Source organism: Podarcis pityusensis, assembly GCF_964106645.2.
Source record: "Podarcis pityusensis genome assembly, chromosome: 11".
Classification (NCBI taxonomy): Eukaryota; Metazoa; Chordata; class Lepidosauria; order Squamata; family Lacertidae; genus Podarcis; species Podarcis pityusensis.
In genome coordinates this window covers 44,010,392-44,032,349 of record NC_138036.1, presented here as the reverse complement: position 1 = coordinate 44,032,349, position 21,958 = coordinate 44,010,392, and the positions used below count along the sequence as shown (strand labels likewise).

The 21,958-nt window shown below is 43.1% G+C and overlaps 1 protein-coding gene and 1 long non-coding RNA gene across 6 annotated transcripts in view; one reads left to right on the top strand and one right to left on the bottom strand.

Moving 5' to 3' along the window:
* Nucleotides 1-212: 212 nt before the first annotated feature.
* On the top strand, nt 213-21,432 carry LOC308458370. Its single transcript, XR_013977293.1, has 3 exons — nt 213-314; nt 8,569-8,670; nt 18,167-21,432. It is a non-coding gene; the product is annotated as an uncharacterized lncRNA (long non-coding RNA).
* Nucleotides 2,024-21,958, bottom strand: part of AP3S1 (adaptor related protein complex 3 subunit sigma 1) — an 81,811-nt gene continuing 61,876 nt past the window's right edge. For 3 of the 5 annotated variants that reach the window (XM_080973258.1, XM_080973261.1, XM_080973257.1), the window contains one exon: nt 17,295-17,841. In XM_080973258.1, coding sequence (XP_080829384.1) covers nt 17,713-17,841 — 129 coding nt within the window. In that variant the 3' untranslated portion in view covers nt 17,295-17,712. Of the gene's footprint in view, nt 2,115-7,800; nt 7,836-17,294; nt 17,842-21,958 lie in introns of those variants that run through there. The other 2 variants (XM_080973260.1, XM_080973259.1) reach the window with 2 other exon arrangements.

Sequence of the window (21,958 nt, the reverse complement as noted above, 5' to 3'; positions counted from 1 at the left end):
TCAGCCCTTGCTTTAGATGTCCAGGCCCCTTTAAGGTAGGGACACAGCTCTTTTCTTTCTCCCTAATCATATTTCCAAACAACACATGTTGGGGACTCCTGTCCTGGGCTGTGTAAAGTGGGTTTGATGCGTCCCAGGTGTGCACCCTTTTCGGTTTCATCAGCAGGACCTTGTATTCATTCAAATAAATGACAGTCTGCACTTTCCCCCGTTTAAGTTGAATGTTCCCGATCCGTGGATAATGTGGTGAAGGGAAATACAACAATATAAAATGATATGTTACCCAACTGAAGGTGCTGAAGTGCATTGTGTAGGTGAGTTTGTTTGTTTGTTTGTTTGTTTGTTTACTCATAACATTTTTGTTGGATGCCCTCTATCTAACTCTATTCCCATTGAAGAGGTGCTCATCAGTGGGCGGCTGACTGGGCCAAGCAACACAAAGCTTTGGGTTTTTTAACCTGCTGTTTTGTATAAGTCTGGTGTATTGGAATAATTGAGAAGAGCTGCCATATGCCCTCTTTTTCCAGGACACCTTTTCATGGGTAGAGTCGTCATAGCAATCCATAGTTAAAAGTAAAAGTCGGCAACTGTGTCCTCTTTGTTTCTCTTCAGAATATGGCAACCCTGTCCATCTTCAGATATCTCAAGGGCTGTCACACAGAGGATGGTGCAAGCTTGTTTTTCGGGCTAGGACCCGAACCAATGGGTTCAAGTTACAAGAAAGGAGAGTTAACATCAAGAAGAAGAGCTGTTTGACAGTGGAACAGACTCCCGCGAAAGATGGTGCACTCTCCTGCCTTGGTTTTAAGCAGAGATTGGATGACCATCTGTCATCCCATTTAGCTGAGATTCCTGCATTGAAGAGCACTGGACTAGATGACACTTGGGGTCCCTTCCAACTCTACAATTCCACGATTCTATGAAAAACAATTGGCCATGCATGCAGATGAACAAATACCTGTGCACATGCCCACAATGGACATCTGGTTTCCTGAACTCAGAGACGGTGGGGAAGTACAAACTGAGGGGAGGCAACAACAACAACCCACAGTGAAATACATTCCATTAAGGACTGCCCATGAGTGTGGATGGAAAACATGGAGATAAGAGTCTAAAGTGCTCATGTGTGGATGAATGCCCACAAAAGCACACTTGGAAAAATAAGATCTGTAGCCACCCATGTGTGCATTGGCACTCGATGCAACCTTGAAGGTAGGTGGTCCACACAGTGCTTAAGACCACTGAATACAGAAGCCAAGGAACTAAATCGCCAGTCCCAGTTTGTGACATGTGCACCTGTGCCATACATGTGATGCAAAACATATTTTGGTAAAGCACCTGTGATAACAGTTTTGTGTATCCATGTAAAGAACTTTTGGATATCAAAATCTATAAAGAAGCACTCTCCTTACAAGCAGAGACATAAAGCACACAGTGTAAAATCCAGAAATACTGCAATGCTTGGGGGTGTGGAGGGACCTTTAGTCAGACAAGGGATTTTAAACTATACTAGCAATGCAAAATCATTTACGCTTTTGGAGCTGATTCCCCCCCCCCTTCAACCACAAGAATGCAAATGTTTATGTCTCATTCTCCTAAGTATAAAGCTAGTAAATGTTAATATGAGAAAACAGAGGGACAGTATACATAAACAAGAGTTCATAAAAATGTGTACAATGTGGTGCCCAGATGATACAAATAACCTGTATTTATGGGAGCACTGAGCTAAATCCACTGCTGAGACCCTGACCACTGCTTGTTCACTGCCTATGTGCTCAACCCTACTGTTTTGAAGACATCTGGAAAACAACTTAAATGCATGCAGGAATGCAGAACTCAAGAAAACGTTAGCATTCGTTTTGTTAAATACTAGTTTACATTATCATATCCTGGTTTAGTTCTATTAGACAGCCTCCATCTGCTTCTTATAGAAAGGACACCAGTTGCTGCATATCGTCTTACATCTCAGTCATCATCATATTGTTTATGATAAAAAAGATGTATATACAAAAAAAAAAAAAACCCCTGAGCATGCATTATGTTTATTTGCTGTCCTTCTTGAGCCACAGACAACTTTTCCATTCCTCCGTCACCCTAAGCACAGTTTTGAAATCCTGTTGAGTAAAAGAAAAGACGTAATGTAAGAGGACTACTGTTCAAGGATGGCCATAAACCGTACTGCTGTGTGTCTGAGTAAAAATAATGGCTTGACCACAGGTAGCTATGTAAAATAGGGGTAGCCAACATAGTACCATCCAGATGTTATGAACTACAGTGCCCATGATGAGAGTGCCCAGAGGTTGGGGTTGAAAGCTCCCTTAGAAACCCAACTGAATGCTACATGTCGGCCAAATGAGCCTCAAAATTCCTCCCATCTCCAGGCTCAGTCAGGGATCAGATACGTCTGGCACTTGCAAACTCATAACAATGTTCATCTTAAAAATACGGTAACATATATCATCATGCTGTGTGTGTTTATGCAAAGAGCGCTGTGAATCAGCATGGAAATGAGGGGTGGTCTGTGTGCAAGGGGGAGCTGAGGAAGAGGAGGAGCGAGAGAAAAAGAGGTAAAGGTGAAAATGGTGTGCAAATGAGGTTACAAAAAAAAAAAGAGAGAATAGGAGGCATAGGAATGGGGTTGAAAATAAAAGCAGAGGCATGATGGAATTTGAAGAATAGGAGGGGGTGGTGGCTTCATAATTGGCCAGAGGGTGAAAAGGGTGTCTAGCAGCTGCAATGTGTGGGAGGAGGAAGATGCATAAAAGCAGGGAGAAAGACCCGAAGGTGCAAAGCAGGCCTGCAGAACAGAAGAGAGAAGTAGCTTCAGATATGAAGTTGGGGAGCTGAAAAGCAAGCTTAGAAGTCGAATGGGGTGAGGAAGGCAAGTTCTAAGGAGTTAAATGTTGAGAGTTGGCAGACTGAGTGAGCAAGGCGCAGCCAAGTGCAACAAAATTGGACAGTGTGGAATACTCCTGTTTAGTGTTACAACAACAACAACAACAACAACAACAACTTCAGTTTATTATTTATACCCCGTCCTTCTGGCTAGGTTTCCCCAGCCACTCTGGATAGCTTCTAACAAAATATTAAAAATACAATAAAACATCAAACATTAAAAACTTCCCTAAGCAGGGCTGCCTTCAGATGTCTTCTAAAAGTCAGATAGTGGTTTATTTCCTTGACATCTTGTGGGAGGGTATTCCATAGGGCGGGCGCCACTACCGAGAAGGCCCTTTGCCCGGTTCCCTGTAACCTCACTTCTTGCAGTGAGGGAACCGCCAGAAGGCCCTTGGTGCTGGACTTCAGTGTGAGTGGATGTGAGTGGAGATGCTCCTTCAGGTATACTGGGTCGAGGCCATTTGGGGCTTTAAAGGGCAGCACCAACACTTTGAACTGTGCTTGAAAACGTACTGGGAGCCAATGAAGGTCTTTCAGAACCAGTGTTATGTGGTCTCGGCAGCCATTCCCAGTCACCAGTCTAGCTGCCGTATTGTGGATGAGTCAGCTATGTCTTCTTAAATACTCAATTTTATTCCTCCTCCCACTTGGTTTTGCATTTCTTCTCCCCAACAGTCAGTCTGCATTTCACAAACACAGAGTATGCTCAGTCCTCATTAAAATGTATTGGAAATTCCTTTAGAAGATCATGTTCTTTTTTGTACTTTGGGAAACCTCAGAGCGCTGCTAATTCATTCCTCTTGTTTCTCGGCGGTGCCATTTTGGCTACATAAGCATCAGCCCCAAACAGTGCATCCTTTTTTTCCCAAAGGGAAGTTGCTCACACTCGCATTATAAGTTTGGTTGCCCTTTTCCAGCTTCCCAGCTGTGCGGTATCATTCTGAAGTGCAGCAATACTATTACAGTGCTCCAGATGTGGTCATACCATAGATTTGTATGAGGGTACTATGATATTACCAGTTTTGTTTTTTATTCATTTCTAATGATCCCATAAGCCACAATTTAGCTATTTTACAGCTGTTGCATCAAGCTCTCCCCTATTACCCCATGATCTCAGTCACCACCAGTTTTGACCCTATTAGTAATTACGGAGTCAGGAAGTTTTGCCCTGGTGTGTATTGCTTCCTTACATTGAACTACAGATGCTATTTTAATCCCCATTCACCCAGTTTGGAGGGATCCTTTTGGATCCCCTCCCAATCACTTGAATAATTTGTTGTCATCAGCAAACTTGACCATCTCACTGCTCACTTCTAACTCCAGAGAATTTATGAACAAGTTTAAAAGTATTGCATTTTTTAGATGTCAATTCAGAAAAGTTTCCTGGAGGCAACAGGCTTATAGAATCATGATCCAGACAAATAGTTTGTATCTCACCACAACATGTGGTTGCATATCAACTGTGAACAGAACTGGCCAGAAATCTATAGTCTTTGTTCCAGGGCCCATTCCTGGCAGAACATCCAGCCTTCGTCATCTTGAGACGGACGGCAAGCTGGATAGCACTGACTGTTGCTTAATCATTTGGTAGAGGCTCCATTTGTTTCACTTGAAGATGTTTAATTCTTGCTGTGATGTAAAGAGTGGGATGCACTTTCTGCATTTTAACGTTTTGCAAACAATTTAACATTGTCTCACAAACACCTCCATTTTCTTCTATGGATCTGTGGCCCGTTTGAATGGACAGGTTTTTTTTTTGAGATTTTGGAATGGGATCAAATAAATACACATCCAATCCAGCAGTCCATACTGTGTCATCTTCAGCAGTAGTGCCCACCTGAATTACAGGATGCACAATTTCAGGGCTATCTTAGTACAGACAGAATGATTGCTTCCAAACAACCTGTTTATCAAGCATTAATTCTGATTTCTTTGCAGGGAAGTTAGCTCAGTCAAGCAAGTGTAAATCTGTACCTTCCAGTACATTTTTTTTACATCACTTTCCTTCTTGTAAGAATATGGTCTTTTGGGAAAGTGGGCTTGTTGCACAAGACCAAATCAGCTTTAATTATGCAGCCAAAATTTGCTGGTATGTACTTGAATCCCACAGTCTGGAAGCACAATATGAAAGCAGACCATGTTTTACCTTCTAATCGAGGTAGAATTTATAGTATCTGCACAGGCATAGGCAAACTCGCCCTCCAGATGTTTTGGGACTACAATTCCCATCATCCCTGACCACTGGTCCTGTTAGCTAGGGATCATGGGAGTTGTAGTCCCAAAACATCTGGAGGGCTGAGGTTGCCTATACCTGATCTACACATAGAGGTTCAGATACCTGGTTAGAAAATGTACCTGTGCTATCACACACTGGGGGGAAATAGCAGGAAATTATTATTTCCATCTTCCCTTAGGGTATCTGGCTGCCCAAGTACATTTAGCTGTTCAGTTTGTGGTTGTTAATATTACACACAACAGCAAATCATAACAGAAAAAGTAATTGTGTTCTTGTCAGTTCCTTTTTTCAAGACTGCCATAGCTGTACTTGTACAAGCCAGATAATCTCTAGAATCAGTAACACTACAGGAGTTCTTGTATGTATTTAGTAAAGAATGCATTCATTATACCAAGGCGGGGAGCATTTTTGACCCAGTGGTCCAGATCTTTTATCTCCCACCATCCATGGGCTTTTACAGGTGGCCATCTGCCTACCAACCATCTGACATCATTATGATGTCACTGATAGGCAGGCAGGTGATCCTGAACATCTGTAAATGCTGACCCACACAGTGGCAGGGAGTTCTGTTTTGAGTGGAGAATTCAGTCCTGCTCCCTGCAGGGCCTTGCTTCACCAACACATCCTCTGCGGGGAACGCGCCGATAAATCAGCACAGCTGCCCATCACCTGGCACCACCCAATGATACCAGCTGATTGATAGACGGGTGTGGCTTTGAAGAAGTGACCTCAGGCTCCAAATAGTATTCCCTGGCAGGCCAAGGTTGTACCAGGGGCTAGAGATTCCCCATCCCTGAGTTATGCAGCAGAGAGCTCAAGCACAATTGCATTTGTTTTTACTAAAACATATTTTATGGGAATCATCTCTCAACTTTGAAACCAGTTCTGTATTAATAGGAACAGCTTATAAGCCTCAGAGCAGTCATTTAAAGTTATAACATGCAAAGCCACGACTTAGAAGTGCCAAGACTTTTGTTTTGCGGTTATCATCGGCATGACTTTACACTTAGTTTGTGCTATTTATCTCAAATGCTTTCCCCAATTCATCAAAGTTGTTAAACATAAAAATACAGCATAGATGCTAAAACCAGGCTCTGCTACTGATACTGTTGCACAGCCTTAAGCCTGCCTTTGTCTGACTATAAGACTTTGGAAGTGCAAAAAAATATTGTAAAGTGGCTAGAAGTCTAAAAGAAACCCTTTTAGATCAAATCTGATGGTTATTAGTATTCAGAGAATGCACAAGGATAATGAAAATATGGCACACATCGGCTCTTCTAGGGTCAATTCAGTTTCCAGCTTCATCCACCATTAAAGGAGGAATTGAACCTGCTCTCTTCTCCTGCACCCATTCCCTCCTCTTCCTGTCACATAGACATCTTCACAAAGATCTTGATTTGTTTAAACCAGCTTCCAATTGTGTTTTGATGTTGTGCGAGTTTAAAGTCAGTTGCAATTCCACCTCTGCCTTACAGAAGAGTGGTTACCGAGTAGGACTGGGAGCAGCCCCAAATAGATTATCTGCACACCATGTATTTCTCACAAATAATTGTCTTGTTTACCGGTTGAGCATTTTATTTCATCATGCCAAGAGACTAGAAATACAGTATATTTCTTATTCACAGTTTCTGCAGGAGTGGCAAAAAGTGAAATGTATCACAAAAATCAGAAAGCAGAATTCTGTAGCTCATTTATGTTCCTGGAAGTGAGGCTGGCAGGGGTAATTATTTAAGGAAAATATTAAGGCAGATTTGGCTTGTTCTGATTGTTTTTCTGTTGAAATAACTTTCCCCCTCACTTTTGCAACTCTGATGGCTACTCACAGGGAGTCTCCGTCTTAGAATGAAGATGAATGACTTATGAATCATGTGAAGGACTCTGTCCCCAAGGACCTATTGGGAAGGAAAGTTCTTAGATAACAATGAGTAAGCCTGCTGTGACATTGTTGTAGTAAGATGGCTTCAGCGAATGGGGATTGATGGCATAATTGTATTATGATAATTTACAGTGCAGATGATGCTCATCTGCATAGACCTGAGAGAAGGCTTCTGGCTTGCATTTCTGCACACCCATCTCATCCTTCCCTGCTGTTCTTAGATCATTTTTCTCAAGAAGCCCCATATTATCTCACTTCTCGGATCTGTTGCCACCAGATTTGTTAAAAGTATTAATGTTGATGATGCAAATCCCTCTGTTACCTCCATTTCCATTTTTCTATTTTTATAAACCATTGGTGGGCGGGCGGGGAGCAGTAAGGGAAACCATTTTCTAGATTCAGTAACTGCTGAGTAAATTCTGCATGAGCTATGTAGTTCAGGATGAGCAGAGTTAAATCTTGACTAATGAATCAACAGTCCTCCTTTCTTTGGTTTGAATTAAAAGCACATGATAAAAAGAAATAGGCAGATGCTTGTGATCTTGCCAGGCTTATTTTTCCAGCTGGAAGTGTGCTGTTCCAGCTATGATTATTTGCAGATGAATATTCAGAAATGCATTATTTCTATTTTTAAGGGATAGTCAAGGTGGTGAACTGAGCCATTGTGGATTGTCTTGTTTATATTATATTTAGGAGAACTTTGCTACGGCACTGCATAAAACAATTTCAAAATACACCAACTCCAAAATTGCAGCGTTTCCTGCAGCACTTAAACGATTCATGTACTCACCTGTAAGGCAGCCTTTAATGCAGATGGAAAACAACCTGAAATTAATGGACAATATTAGCCCACTGAAATTCATAGGCAGTATTAGCAGGTCTAGTCAGGGGATCTACTGAGTAGATTCTACTCTCAGAAGAACTTGGTTGGATACAACCCAGTCTAAATAAGTCTTGTTGGTTATATCCATCGGATTCTAGCTTAACCTCTTTTGGAATCTGCTAGCACATTCTTATCTTTATGAGAACCTTCAGGTGTCTGGAGACATCTGCCATGTAACAGAATTTTGCAGCCAACAAGAAGTTCTTGAAGCACATAGGTAATCAAGATAATCAAACTTAACCTCTAATCTAATGCAAACAGATTGTTCTATCATTTGCAAATAGCAGGTTAGTCTGTGTTTTCCATAACCAAGCACATATGATGTTTAAAAAAAAATGTCCGAAACCCACAAGATTAGGATAAGAATGTGAGCATTTGCAAATAATGTAGAAGCAACCTTTCAGTTTTCTGTATTGCAGTCATTAACCTCACTGACTCATAGGAAATCCAAGAGCTGTATGCATGTTTGGCTCTCTTTTTGAATGCAAAGAAATGGAAATGAAAACACACTGAACTACTTTGAAGTATATTAGTCATCTTTTTTTACCTTTTCTAAACCTATTTAAAAAAAAAAACAGAATAAAACCAATTGTTACAAGTTTCTTTGTGCACATTGTGCAAATGCATCCTGAGAAGCCAGGACCTGACGCTAGAGACTTTCTCTATTTTTTCCAGACACATTGGAGCTTAGCACTGGCATGAAAAACAGGTAGGGGGGAGCAGCAACTCAGAGGAAATCCTATTTATATAGGCACAGCATAAAGTTGGCTTCCACAGGTACATTTTGCATCTTCATTGGATTATATGTCATCACCTCTCTGTACATTAAGAGAATAAAGCTGTTTCCTAAAAAGACATGCTGAAACATTTAAATGTATGCCATGTTAGAATTATATAGAATTTTCATATAATCATGGATAAGCTAGAATACGAATTAAATTTAAGGTTCACATAGACTCCAAGAATCCCCTACATCCCAGTTCCTATAGTTGGTTCTAGTTCAATAGTTCAACTTAGCCCATCTTCTTAGCTTGCAAAGAATTTGAACTTTTAAAAATCTCGATGCGGTTATTGCGGAAGGGAACAGAAAATCCCATGGACAGGATAGCATAAATCTGAATTTAGCCTGAGGAATGATTAAGTAATTCTGCATTCCTTCCCCCCCCCCAAGAGATGGGGAAGCAAAGGAAAGATGTGAAAGAAGTCCTTAAGGAACTTTGAAAACAAGAAGAGCAATCTTAACCATGGTGTATATAGTAAAAGGAAACCAAACAAAGATTGACGATATTGTGTATCTGTTTTTCTAGCTAGGCTTGAGATTATGGCCACCCACTTAGTGATTATAGAGTTTATGAAAATCTTAACAGAAATGGTTAGGGACAAGGCAGGAAGCAATTAATACACTGAATAAGAAGTGGTCAGTGAAATGTTCTGGCAACAGCCTAGAAAACAAAATCAGAGAAGCCACCCAATATGAGATGTTGGAACACATTTGTAGGGGTTGTACGCAAACTGCTCCATAGTGCTTTCAAACTGCTAGGTGGGCAGGAGCTGGGACCGAACAACGGGAGCTTACCCCGTTGCGGGGATTCGAACCGCCGACCTTCTGATCAGTCACTTCTTTCATTCAAGCCTTGATAGCACCTCTCCCCAATTCCTGTGGCTTGTCCCTGTACGCCCTGCTTTTATTGTTTGCGAAAGAATGAAGACCAACATCTTTGCTGAATTAGAGAATGCTAGTGTAATGAAGTCAGAAAGCACCCTATGCCTTCAGAGTATTTTTAATTAACATTAAGTATGAACAAGACTTAAAAATATTCTATGTAAAAATAAAAAAGATACGTTGTGCCAGCTACAAAGCCGGGTTCCTGCATTTAAACCAAAAACCATATTTGCAGGATTCCTATTCTTTCAGAATCAGCTCGTCAATAAACTTTAACTGGTCTTTATCTACATTTAGACCCTAGGACTACATTTATGAAACTGAGGACAGCATCCAACATATGCTTAAAGCTTTTACAACAGTTTTATTTCTGGCTGTCAATGTTTTTTGGGCTTGGTGGACAAGGCAGAAGTGAACAGAGAGCAGATATGTTCCCTCACTAACTCTTCTGGGCTTCTTAATAAACTTTGATATCCTCCTGGATCTCTGAAGTTGGCACTGGTTGTCTTCAGTACCCAGCTTTGGGCCAGCCTTATCTGTCCCAGGTTCCCAAAACCCAGGCTCACTGCCTTCCTAAGTGCTCAGCCATTCTAGGTATTACCGACATGCAGCCTAGCGATAGGAAGGGTGCTTTTATTTTTCACCCCAAAATACACACGTTCAAGAATTCTCCAAGTTTACCTCCCCCTAACCTTTCCATAGTGACCTTTCTAGTCAACATTGTGCCTTCAATGTGTTTGTAGACATAACTCCCATAGCCCTAGCCATTATGGTCAATTGTCAGAAATATGGGAGTAGTATCTGGCAGTATCTGGAGGATCCACATAGGGTACCCCAGAGAACAAAGCTGCCTGTGTATTCCCTTACACCAGAGAGCTCAAACAATGTTATTGATGAGTTATGTCATCTGAGAAAACTGGGACAACTGAGAACCATTTTTTTTCCTACAGAAAGTTTTAAAATAACTGAAAATTAGAAGACAGTGTCTTTTGGAACATGTTCACTTGAAATTAGGTCCCTTTCATCCATGAATTAAAAAACAACCACCAGCTTTACAAACATATTATAAAGCCTTCCATAACATGGAAAGGCTTGTTTCCAGACCCAATTAGTTTCCAGATATACAAGTGTAACTGTTTTCCTTCCAGTTCTATTCAGACGTGTGCTCAACAATAATTTTCATACTTCAAAACTAATCACTTTGCTCCCAATGCAGATGGTTATGCTGATGTGCCTGCAATATTTCAACTGAATACCCCAAAATACAGGTGCTCCTTCATTAAATTGTTCCAGTATTTGTTGTGGAAAATCTATCTGAAAACAATGCCTTACGTACTCAAATCCTCAAAATCTCTCATGCAACCTATTGCACAATACCAATTATCTAAGTGAGCTTCTGGTTCTAGGGAGAATATGTTTGATTACATGGGTGTGGAAAGAAAAAAGCAAGAGCTTTCATTAGGTCCTTGCATGCAATAAAAATCCAGCCAAGAAGCTTTATTTGAAACAGGCTCAGAGAACTCTGAATTTTAAGAATCTTAAGCTTCTTTCCAAATAAGTATGTTTGTCACTTTTCGGTTTGGCTAACCAGATACAAAAGCTATTCAGTTTTTTAAAAATTCCAACCCTTAATGCCTATAGTTATTTCATTTTAAGTAAAAATTATGAAAAGGAGGTTCCAGAGTCCTATTAAATGTCAGGCTCCAGGGTGTTTTCCTTTACTGTTCTCTGTTCTCTGGCTGCCAGTGTAAGAGATGTTGCACTAGTGTAAAGGCAAGAATAATGATCGTACAGTTTGAATGATTGTACAGTGCAGCAGCTGTGCTAGTGAAAGCTTGTGCAACAGGAAGTATTGGGGCTACAGCAATCTGTTACGCAGCCAGCCACACGAACCATGCTGGCTTCCTGTGCCTCCTCTCGTGCAAGTCATTCTGCTAGTGCAACTAGTATACTGCTAAGGAACTTTAATTTAGCACTACATTGAATTCCTCCCTACACTGCACAATTGCAAATGGTTTATATGATCCAATTTTAATGCAGTTTGATATTATGTGCTGTTATTACTGTAGGAACCCAGATTCTGCAACAGAACTTCTACACTGAATTTAAGTCAAGATTTCTGACTGAAAACTAGCATATCTGTGGTCAGAGTCCATCTCAAGTGACATATACACTAGACTTTAAGGTTAACACAGTATGGAACAGTCATTTATTGCTATCCACAAAGGTAACTGTCAGGGAACTGCCATCGGAAGGAAGGGAAGTGAAAGGGCTCACACAGGTTGGGAGAGACTCAGCAGCTGAAGAGGGAACCAGTAGGGGGAGAGGAGCTGAGCTGAGGGAAAGTGAGCTGGAGGGATGGCTCAGAGACACTTCCAGCGAAAACAGTGGGGAGGTTTCAGGACCTCCTGTAGGGACACCCACTCCTCGCCGGAAACTGTCACGCAGAGAGTCCAGAAGACGTGTTTCCGTTAAGGAGCTTTTATGTTGGAAGCGATTTCGAAAGCAACCACTGTCGGAATCTGCCAGCGACTGACGGAGCCATGTTTAAGGGGCTCCGTTACAGACAGAGGTTTGCAAACTTGACCAAACTCTGAGGGACTTGGATTTTACACACAAGCAGCTCATCGTCCCATCACAGCATTCCGACAGTCTCCGTGAGCAGCTTGTGCAGGAGAAGGCATCATGAGCAACCCAGCCGGAACCGGAGAAGCAGGAGCTGGAGCGGGTCCAAGCCTGGAAGAAAGGTACCGGGTGTTGGAGGTCCAGCTAGCGCTGCAGACGGCGAGGCTTGAGGAGAGGAGGGCTCAGGATGCAGACAAAAAGGGGAAAGACACCCAGCTCGTCAGAAAGGTACCAGGATTGGTGCAGAAGTTTGGGGGGGAGCCCAAAGACTATCATGGCTTTCGGACAGAGATGCAATATGCCCTCAATCTGCAGTTTGATGAATTCCCTGACGAGGAATCACGAGTGGCTTTCGTGATTGGGCATCTTGAAAAGGGGGCGAGAGACTGGGTTAGACCCCTGATGGCAGCGAATAGTGACGTCCTAAAGGACACGATGAAGTTCTTTCGCGCCATGGATCTGATGTTTTCCAGCGATATTGAACAGGGAGTGGTGCGCAGTTAGTTAATGGCTTGCAAACAGGGGAGCCGATCTGTCCGTGAGTACTGGACTGAGTTCACCATGTTGATCCATAAATTGGGGTGGGATCTATCGGCGGAACCCATTCAAATGCTCTTTGAAGAAGGGCTTTCTTCGGCTGTGAAAGACGAACTTTCCCGGGCGCCCAGGGCGGAGTCTATGGACCAGCTGACCAAATCAGCGCTGACCATAGGAGCGCGCCAGGAGGCGAGAGCATTGGAGAGGCGGGAAGGGAAGGGGGAACGTTGGAAGGAGTTCCGCATTCCAGACATTCCAGAGCCAACTTTCCCGCCGGCAGAGCCGATGGAAATCGGAACAGCGCGCGCGCGCGCAGTTTCAAAGCCCAGTGAGGGGGGAAAGAAGGAGGGAAAAGGCGCCCGGAAATGCTATCTCTGCCAACAGCCAGGTCACTTTGCCAGAGTCTGCCCCCAGAGGAAGGAATGGCAAGGGATGGTAGGAGCTGTGGAGGGAAGAGAGGAAGAAATACCGGAGCAAGTAAAAGCCAACGCCTGGCTGCCACCGTCGGGGCACAGCAGCCAGGCCAAAGAGCAGTGAAAGTGCCCACGCCAGAACCTCCTAAACCCGCCCTAGTGATAGAAGTGGCGCTAGAGCTGCCAAACGGACACCCTCTAAAGATAAAGGCGCTGTTGGACTCAGGCAGCTCCTGCAATTTCATGAGCAAAGAGTTTGCAGCTGAACACCAGATACAGACGATCCCTTTAAGCAACCCCCTGCAGGTGACCACGATCGATGGCAGGGAGCTGTTGGGAGGAGAAGTCAGCTTGCAGACCGTCCCAATGATAATGAAGGTGGCAAGGCACACCGAACTGATAGCGTTTAATGTGGCCACCTTGGGAGGAGCTCCCATTATATTGGGGATGAGCTGGCTAGCGTTACATGATCCGCTGGTGGGCTGGCATCAGAGAGTGGTTTCTTTTGGTTCAGCACATTGCTTAGAACACTGCAAAGAGGGAAAGGGTTTGGCAGGGGCCCAAGCCACCCTAGCAGGGACTGAAGTAACGGAGAACGTGAAGGTACCACGACAATACGCAGATCTCCGCGACGTCTTCAGCGAAAGGGAAGCTGACCAACTACCTCCGCATAGACCCTTTGACTGTCAAATCAATTTACTCCCTGGGGCACAGCTCCCTGTAGGCAAGCTGTACGCCATGTCAGACAGAGAGATGCAGGAGCTAAGAGAGTTCATTGACAAGAACCTGAAGAGAGGGTTCATCAGAGAGTCCAGGGCGGTGGGGGGCAGCCCAGTGTTTTTTGTGGATAAAAAAAACACGAACAAGCTGAGGCTGGTGTGTGACTTCAGGGCCTTAAATGCAGTGTCAGAACCAGTGGCTTTCCCTATGCCCAGGATTGACGACATTTTGACAAGGGTGCGGAAGGGAAAGATTTTCACAAAGCTGGACCTAAGGGGGGCGTACAACCTGATACGAATAAGGAAGGGGGATGAATGGAAAACCACCATGTTCACCCCTTTAGGGGCATTTGAATATTTAGTTATGCCCTTCGGCCTACAAGCAGGCTCCGCATGCTTTCAATCGTTTATGAACCACGTCCTGGGGCCTTTGCTTTACAAGAATTGTGTGGCCTTCTTAGACGACGTGTTGGTGTATTCTGAGAATGAGGAGCAGCATGTGAGAGACGTCAGAGAAGTGTTGAGCAGGCTGCAAGCCAACCAGCTGTGGGTGAAACTGGAGAAGTGTCAGTTTCATACCAAGGAGGTGGAATTCCTGGGGTATCGCCTGTCAGACAAGGGATTGGCCATGGATCCCGGCAAGGTCCAGGCGGTGCTGGAATGGAAAACACCCAAAACAAGGAAGGATGTGCAGAGGTTCCTAGGATTTGGAAACTTCTATCGTAAGTTCATCCGAAACTTTGCCCACCTGACGGCGCCCATTACGGACTGTCTCAGCAGTAAGAAGAAGTTCGTTTGGACTGAGGAGGCGGAGCGAGCATTTGAGGAACTAAAAAGGGCCTTCGCCTCGGAACAACAACTCCTGCATGTGGATTTACAAAAACCGATGAGAGTGGAAACTGACGCATCAGACAGAGCGATTGGGGCGGTGCTTCTGCAGCCAGGGAAGGAGGAGTCAGAGTGGAGACCGTGTGCCTTTTTTTCGCGAAAGCTGAACAAATCCGAGAGGAACTACACGGTGTATGACCGAGAACTACTAGCCATTCATGAGGCGTTCCGGAGATGGAGGCACCTGCTAATTGGCGCACAACATAAGGTGCAAGTGTGCACTGACCACAAGAACCTAGAGTATTGGAGGACGGCACGAGTGCTCAACCAACGGCAAGTGAGATGGGCCCAGGAGTTCTCCAAATTTAACTTTGAGATTTGTTACGTGCCAGGCCCAGAGAACATTAGGGCGGACGCTCTCTCACGCAAACCTGAATATTTGGAGGGGGAGGGAGCACCCGAAGAGAGACATGTCATTCCAGAGGACCGCTGGGTGTGTGGGGCGGCATTGGTGGGACAAAGAGAACTGGTAGAGGAAACAGAGAATGATGAATACGCCCAGAATAAGCTCAGAGGTCTTAGGGGTGAGGGAGAGGAACCAGGGGGTTTCGAGGAAAGAAATGGAGCTTTGTATTACAAAGGGGCACTGTATATCCCTGAAGGAGACTTAAGGGGGAGGGTACTCAAGCAGTTGCACGACAGCCCCACGGCGGGGCATTTTGGACAACACAAAACCATGTGGTTGGTCACCAGGGAATTTTGGTGGCCTAAGGTGAGGGAAGATGTACGGGAGTATGTAAGAGGGTGTGAGCAATGCCAGCGAGCCAAAGGGGAGAGGCGGGCACCGGCGGGGCTATTAGAACCCTTACCAACCCCAGAACGACCTTGGGAGGCAGTGTCGATAGATTTTATGACTGATCTGCCGAAGTCCAAGGGGAAAACAGCCATCATGGTGGTGGTAGACCTACTAACAAAGATGTGCCACTTTGTAGCCTGCTCGCATGCAGTCACGGCGGAAGAAACAGCGAAGTTATTTGTAGAACACATTTTTAGGTTGCACGGGGTGCCATTGAGGGTGGTCTCAGACCGAGGAAAATAATTTACTTCCAGGTTCTGGAGGAAGCTCATGAGCTTACTGCAGGTGGAGGTCAACTTTTCGACTGCCCGGCACCCTGAAACCAACGGGCAGGCGGAAAGAGCAAACGGTGTCCTCCAGCAATACCTGAGGTGTTATGTCAATGACAGAGAGAATGACTGGGTAGAAAAGTTGGCGCTGGCGGAATTTGCCTACAACAATGCCGAGAATGTGTCCACAGGGATGAGCCCCTTCTTGGCTAATTATGGGTGTCATCCCAGGGGTTTCCCAGGGGGAGAAGGGGAGAGATGGAGCGTCCCGGCAGCCGAGCATTTTGTAGAAGAAATGGAAGCAATCCATCGTCAGCTCCAACTCAACTTAGAAAGGGCGAAGGAAGAATACAAGAGGCAGGCAGACAAGAACCGAAGGGAAGGTGAAACCATAAGGGTGGGAGATAGGGTGTGGCTGTCAACCCAAGGGTTGCCGTTCAAAGGAGGTTGTAAGAAATTAAGACCCAGGAGATTGGGTCCCTTTGAGGTCATTCAACAGGTCAACCCAGTGGCTTTCAGGCTCCGGTTACCCAACCACATGAAACTGCACCCAGTATTTCACAGGTCGTTACTGTCACCGTATGAGGGGGGACGAGAAGGGATGGCCACTCGGGGACCGGTCATAGAAGAAAGGGAATGCAGCAGCCATGTGGCAGAAATCCTTGACGCCAGGTGGAAGGGGGATCAGGTGGAGTATTTGGTAGCGTGGGAAGGAGAACCGGAGTCAGAAAACACTTGGGTAATGGCAGAAGATATCAATGACGAGGTATTGATAGAAACGTTCCATCAAAGGTTCCCAAGGAAACCTCAGCCTGTGGAGAGGTTCCGGAGGGAATACTTTGGGACCACCGATGAGGAGGAGGAGTTGGAAGGATTCTCGGACTCGGAAGGGGAAGGGGAGATGGACTCTGAGGAGGAGGAGTACTTCGAGACCAGGAACCGCAACAGGTGGAGAGAAGTGTTCGAGACATCGGAAGATGAAGGAAGTTCATTCCGGGGTTTTGCCTCCTCACCGCCCGTAGAGGAGGGGGCGAGAGGGGATGAAGGGGGCCCTGGAGGGGAGGTGGATGTCAGGGAACTGCCATCGGAAGGAAGGGAAGTGAAAGGGCTCACACAGGTTGGGAGAGACTCAGCAGCTGAAGAGGGAACCAGTAGGGGGAGAGGAGCTGAGCTGAGGGAAAGTGAGCTGGAGGGATGGCTCAGAGACACTTCCAGCGAAAACAGTGGGGAGGTTTCAGGACCTCCTGTAGGGACACCCACTCCTCGCCGGAAACTGTCACGCAGAGAGTCCAGAAGACGTGTTTCCGTTAAGGAGCTTTTATGTTGGAAGCGATTTCGAAAGCAACCACTGTCGGAATCTGCCAGCGACTGACGGAGCCATGTTTAAGGGGCTCCGTTACAGACAGAGGTTTGCAAACTTGACCAAACTCTGAGGGACTTGGATTTTACACACAAGCAGCTCATCGTCCCATCACAGTAACAAACAAATGATTGCAGTCCACATAGTTATGACTTTATTTAAAAAGCAAGAGAAGATACAGCTGAATTGCTTTCATGCAACATTTAAATCAGGATCTTAAATAACTTGAAGGAATGTATACAGGACTGCTGTACTAATTACAGAGCTTAGTCTATACAAAAAAGAAGTCATACAAAGTAAATAAACAGTTTGAATTATTTTTCCAGAACATTATATGCTTGCTTTAGATGGGCACAGGAATTTTATTTGGAAATCACAAACCACCCACTCTCTTTAAATTCACTAAGCAAAGCACAATCAACTTCACATAATTTTATAAAGGATTTCTACAGGGTAACATGACCTTTTATTTAAACAGCAAAACATTGGTTTGGTAAACATTTGCGATCAACTTCTATTTGTTCTTCATTTTTACCTGGAGTGCACAATTTATTTAAAAGAGGGAAGGTTTGGCACTTTTATACTGATGTCACCAATATTTATATTTCTTGGGATCTCTGGAAGATTCATATTCTTTACAGCTGACACAGCCCGGGCTGGGGCTCCTGCTAAACCAGCCTGCATACAGAAGAAAAAGATATCACTAAGATGGCGCACATTACACTCAGTCACATACCACAAGGATGATTTTATTACCATAAATAATTATACACAGACACCAAGACTCAAGATTAGAAAAACCAGATGGTATTTTGGATTGGAATGAAATGGACTACTCTGAAGTATTTAACGAGAAAAAAAGCAGTTCACACAAACTCTAAAACATGGTTAACACGTGCAATGGCGACTTGATGGAAAAAATTAATGTAGAGTCTGTAAAACAACCAGATTGAGGTTAATAAAAGTTAAAGCTCATGCTGTCTTTGATTTTTACTGTTTCCAGGCATTGCAGCACGCAACCTGCACCAGTGTTCTGACACCTTCAGGTGGTGACCAATCTTGATAATCAGCCATTTTTTATTGATTTGTATTACCTCTGTTTATTTCTCTTATGGCTTTAGCATTTAATCAAATGCTGAAAACTAAAATCATATGCAAAAAATATGAAGAAGCTTTACACTGATTTTATATCTAATCATTCATTTAGTAGTGCTGAATAATGAATGACCTCTATATCTTTTTTCCATTCCACCTCACTTCAAAGGCTATGGGGACGTTCTAAGAATGAAATCCAAAACACTTAAAAAACAAGAGCCTGCCTGCTACATGGCTGTTGATCCTTCAAAAGAACATAGGCTTACACTAAATAATTGATTTTGGCAACTCAGATGCTAAATATAAACATGACTAGTCCCTCCCATCCCTGACTTATTGGGTCTTCCCTTTCCATTTGTAAGGTTTAGAGAAAAATGCTTCTGAGCCAAGACTTCTGAGTTCAACATAATTTATCTATGAAGGAAAAATCCCTGTGTTCAGAATTATTATCCACACAGAAGACAAGTAGTTACAACCGATCTTTAAACAAATACAGTAAGGATTAAAACTAAGCAACTATGTTCAGGATAGATTGACAACATAAAGGTTGCCGCTCCAATGTGTGCAAAAGTTGTCTGTATGATTCAGAGGTTACTACTACCTGTAGCCTGCCTTCTTGCAAAATATGCAAGAAATCCTCTCCATTTCTAGAAACGTATTATATACACATTACCCACCCTGTTTAAGGGATGCAGATTTTGGAAGCTTTGCTAATATATCTGCATAGCTCCCCCAACTGCATCTTGGTATTTCAAACTAGTAAATTCAAGAGCAAGCCAGGGTTATGAAGGACTGCCAGTTACTTCAAAGAAAACTGTTAAGACTTAAATCTTCAAATCACTATTGTGGTGCATTGTTCTTTAAGAGAAATGTACAAAATGCTTGCCAGCACAGATGAATGAATTTAATTAACCAAGATGTTTATGGCTTGCAGTCCTGCTTTACAAGGCTAGGCTTAGCTCTTACATACTTTGATTCACAAATGAACATTAATAGTCACATAAATTTGCCTAACTACGTTCTTAATTTTAAGGTTCCACACGCCCTTGAAGTTAATCCAGGGTAGAGAACAATTCCTTCTGGCAGAAAACTTTCCGTGTTCACACCAAGCTGTTCTGTGACAAAGTACAGGCAAGCCAGTATACTTCTTGCCTGGAAGGTTGGTTTAATATTTTGCTTCATATACTAGTTTATTGCATTCTTCCTTTAGACAGGGAGAAGCTGCTTACTGCAGAAGCACCCTTAGTCAAGGGCTTTTGCTAGGTGCCGTGGGGGTCATGAAAGAAACTTTGCCTATGTTAATTTAAATGTATAATTGCTTCTGGGATACTAAGATGGTGGGTAACTGGGGTCTCAGCAGCATTACAGTGTCCCTAGCTGTGCTATAAGCATTTTGTTTAAGGGTTCAGGCTTCCCCTGGCCTTCATTAGAGCTACCTAAAATACAGGGCTACTGTGTTTTGTCTAGTACAAGCATTTGTCCATATCAGAAGTTCACTACTTTCAAAAAGCTTGTTAAATCATCACCAGAACCATTATCCTCTTAATCTGCAATATTTCTAAATACCCTTTAAGTATTTATACAATGGAACAAAAACTATTTCAAACTCCAGCAATCTTTTCACAAGGAAATATATCTGAAATGTGTTACAACCTACATGACATATGCCAACCAAGCATGCTTGAACACAAGCCCCACTGAGTTCTATGAGTCTTATTTCTGAGTATGCTTGGGATCAGAATGGCAGCAAAGGAAAAAAGAATCCACCTGTTTCATCTTCTGCCATTAAATTCTTCCTCCTAATCCAACTTATACCCCACTCCACTAAATACTCAATTTGGCAATAATGTTTAGTCATTACTAGTATCCCTTGCAAAAATGCATGAAAGTCACATTGCACTGCCCAAATTTCAACAGGGATGGATACAGAGGAAGACAGCATTCCTAATCTAGTTAACCTTTAACTGACTGTCACCCAACAAAATCCAGTCAGTGCTTTTTTTGACAACTGACACTTCTGGTCTTCTCCTTCCCAACACACACTTTTAAGAGAAAGGGCTTAACTTCCAAAATTAGGAAGCTTGAATCAGGATTTATATGTGGTTTTATTACAAAGATGCAAAAAAGGCAGAATAGTAATAAATGCTGACTTAATTGTTGAAAATACAATTAGGGCACCAAATTAGCAAAAAAGGAAATATAATACACCATAGGTATTTACTGCTAAGTTAAACTCTACCAAGTTAAATATCACTTACTCCCAAGTATGCATGCACAGCCTTAGAGCAGAAGATAACTTCACATAAAAGCTCCTGCAATTTTTCAAAGTTCCTTTCAACTGAATTGGGGGGGAGGTTAGAAAGGCTAGATTTATTACACATGTTCACCTATTGAATCGGAATGTTTAAGACAGGTTAGCTTAAGCAGGTACCATATTGGAAAACCAGGACATGCACTTGTGAACTGGCCAGAACCTTGGAATCCCAATATAATCACATGAAAATATGCATAACTTCTGATCATCCCTCAAAATTCTTCCAGGTTTGTTTGTTTTTTGTTATGTATTTTGTATTCTCATTTTGTAGTTTTCTGCTGTGAACCACACTGGGATCTTCAAATGAAGAGCAGAATACAAATTTATTTATTTGTTTGTTTGTTTGTTTATTATTTATATCAAAAGCAGAAGAAATGTAGTGTAAACAGCCTCTCTGGCAATGTTTATTTGCTCACAAGTCCTAAATCTTGTGATAGCCTCATCTAATGGCTGGTTAAGCCCTGGCAAACTCATGATTTTCCACCTATAAATGGTCTAAATTAGATAACTGCTGTAACATGCATCCACTCACATGTTCTCAGCCTTGGGATTTCATGGAATCAAAAGTATGCAGATATGGCCTTAAGTAATTATTATTATTATTATTATTAATACCCTGCCCATCTGGCTGGGTTTCCCCAGTCACTCTGGGCGGCTGCCAACAGAATTAAAAGCACAATAGAACATCAAACATTAAATACTTCCCTAAACAGGGCTGCCTTCAGATGTCTTCCCGAAGATGTCTAAGACTGAAGATGCAGGAAACTTCAAACAGAGCAATTTTGCCTCCCAAAGTCTTGGGGACAAAGTGCCTATCAGCTGAAAGTCAGGAGTAGGCAGAGCTCAATGAGTGTTGTTTTTTTTAAAAAAAACCCCAATCTATTTATTAGGGAGAGGAATGGGTTAAAAATTATAGGCATTCAAAGGCCAGGTGGAACAGCTGATTAAGTTCCAAGATCAGATGCCTAGGAAATGGCTTTGACTGTGAACTCAACTTCTTAAGCAGCTTTTGTAAATTTGGGTTATACATTAGAGCTAGAATGAGCAGAGATGCTCACTGGATGTTTCGGTGCAGCACTTGATGGCATGATATCATTTGCAAGGTGGCACCATTTTTGTGCTCTGCCAGGCCTGCCAATGTCCATTACAAACACTGGACTAGTATGTGAACTCATCCCTTGCCCTGGGAACTCCTTCATATCCAGCCAGTTAGTTGAACTGATTTAATGTGAATGACCTTGGCACCCCACTTCAAAGCAGCATACAAAAGAAAACACACATTTCTAGCTTTATGTTGGTTAACATGGCAGCTTTTTATTCCTTTTTTTATTCCTGTCAAACATTCCGGTATCCCTTCACCCTACTTTACTTTGAACAGAAAAAGAA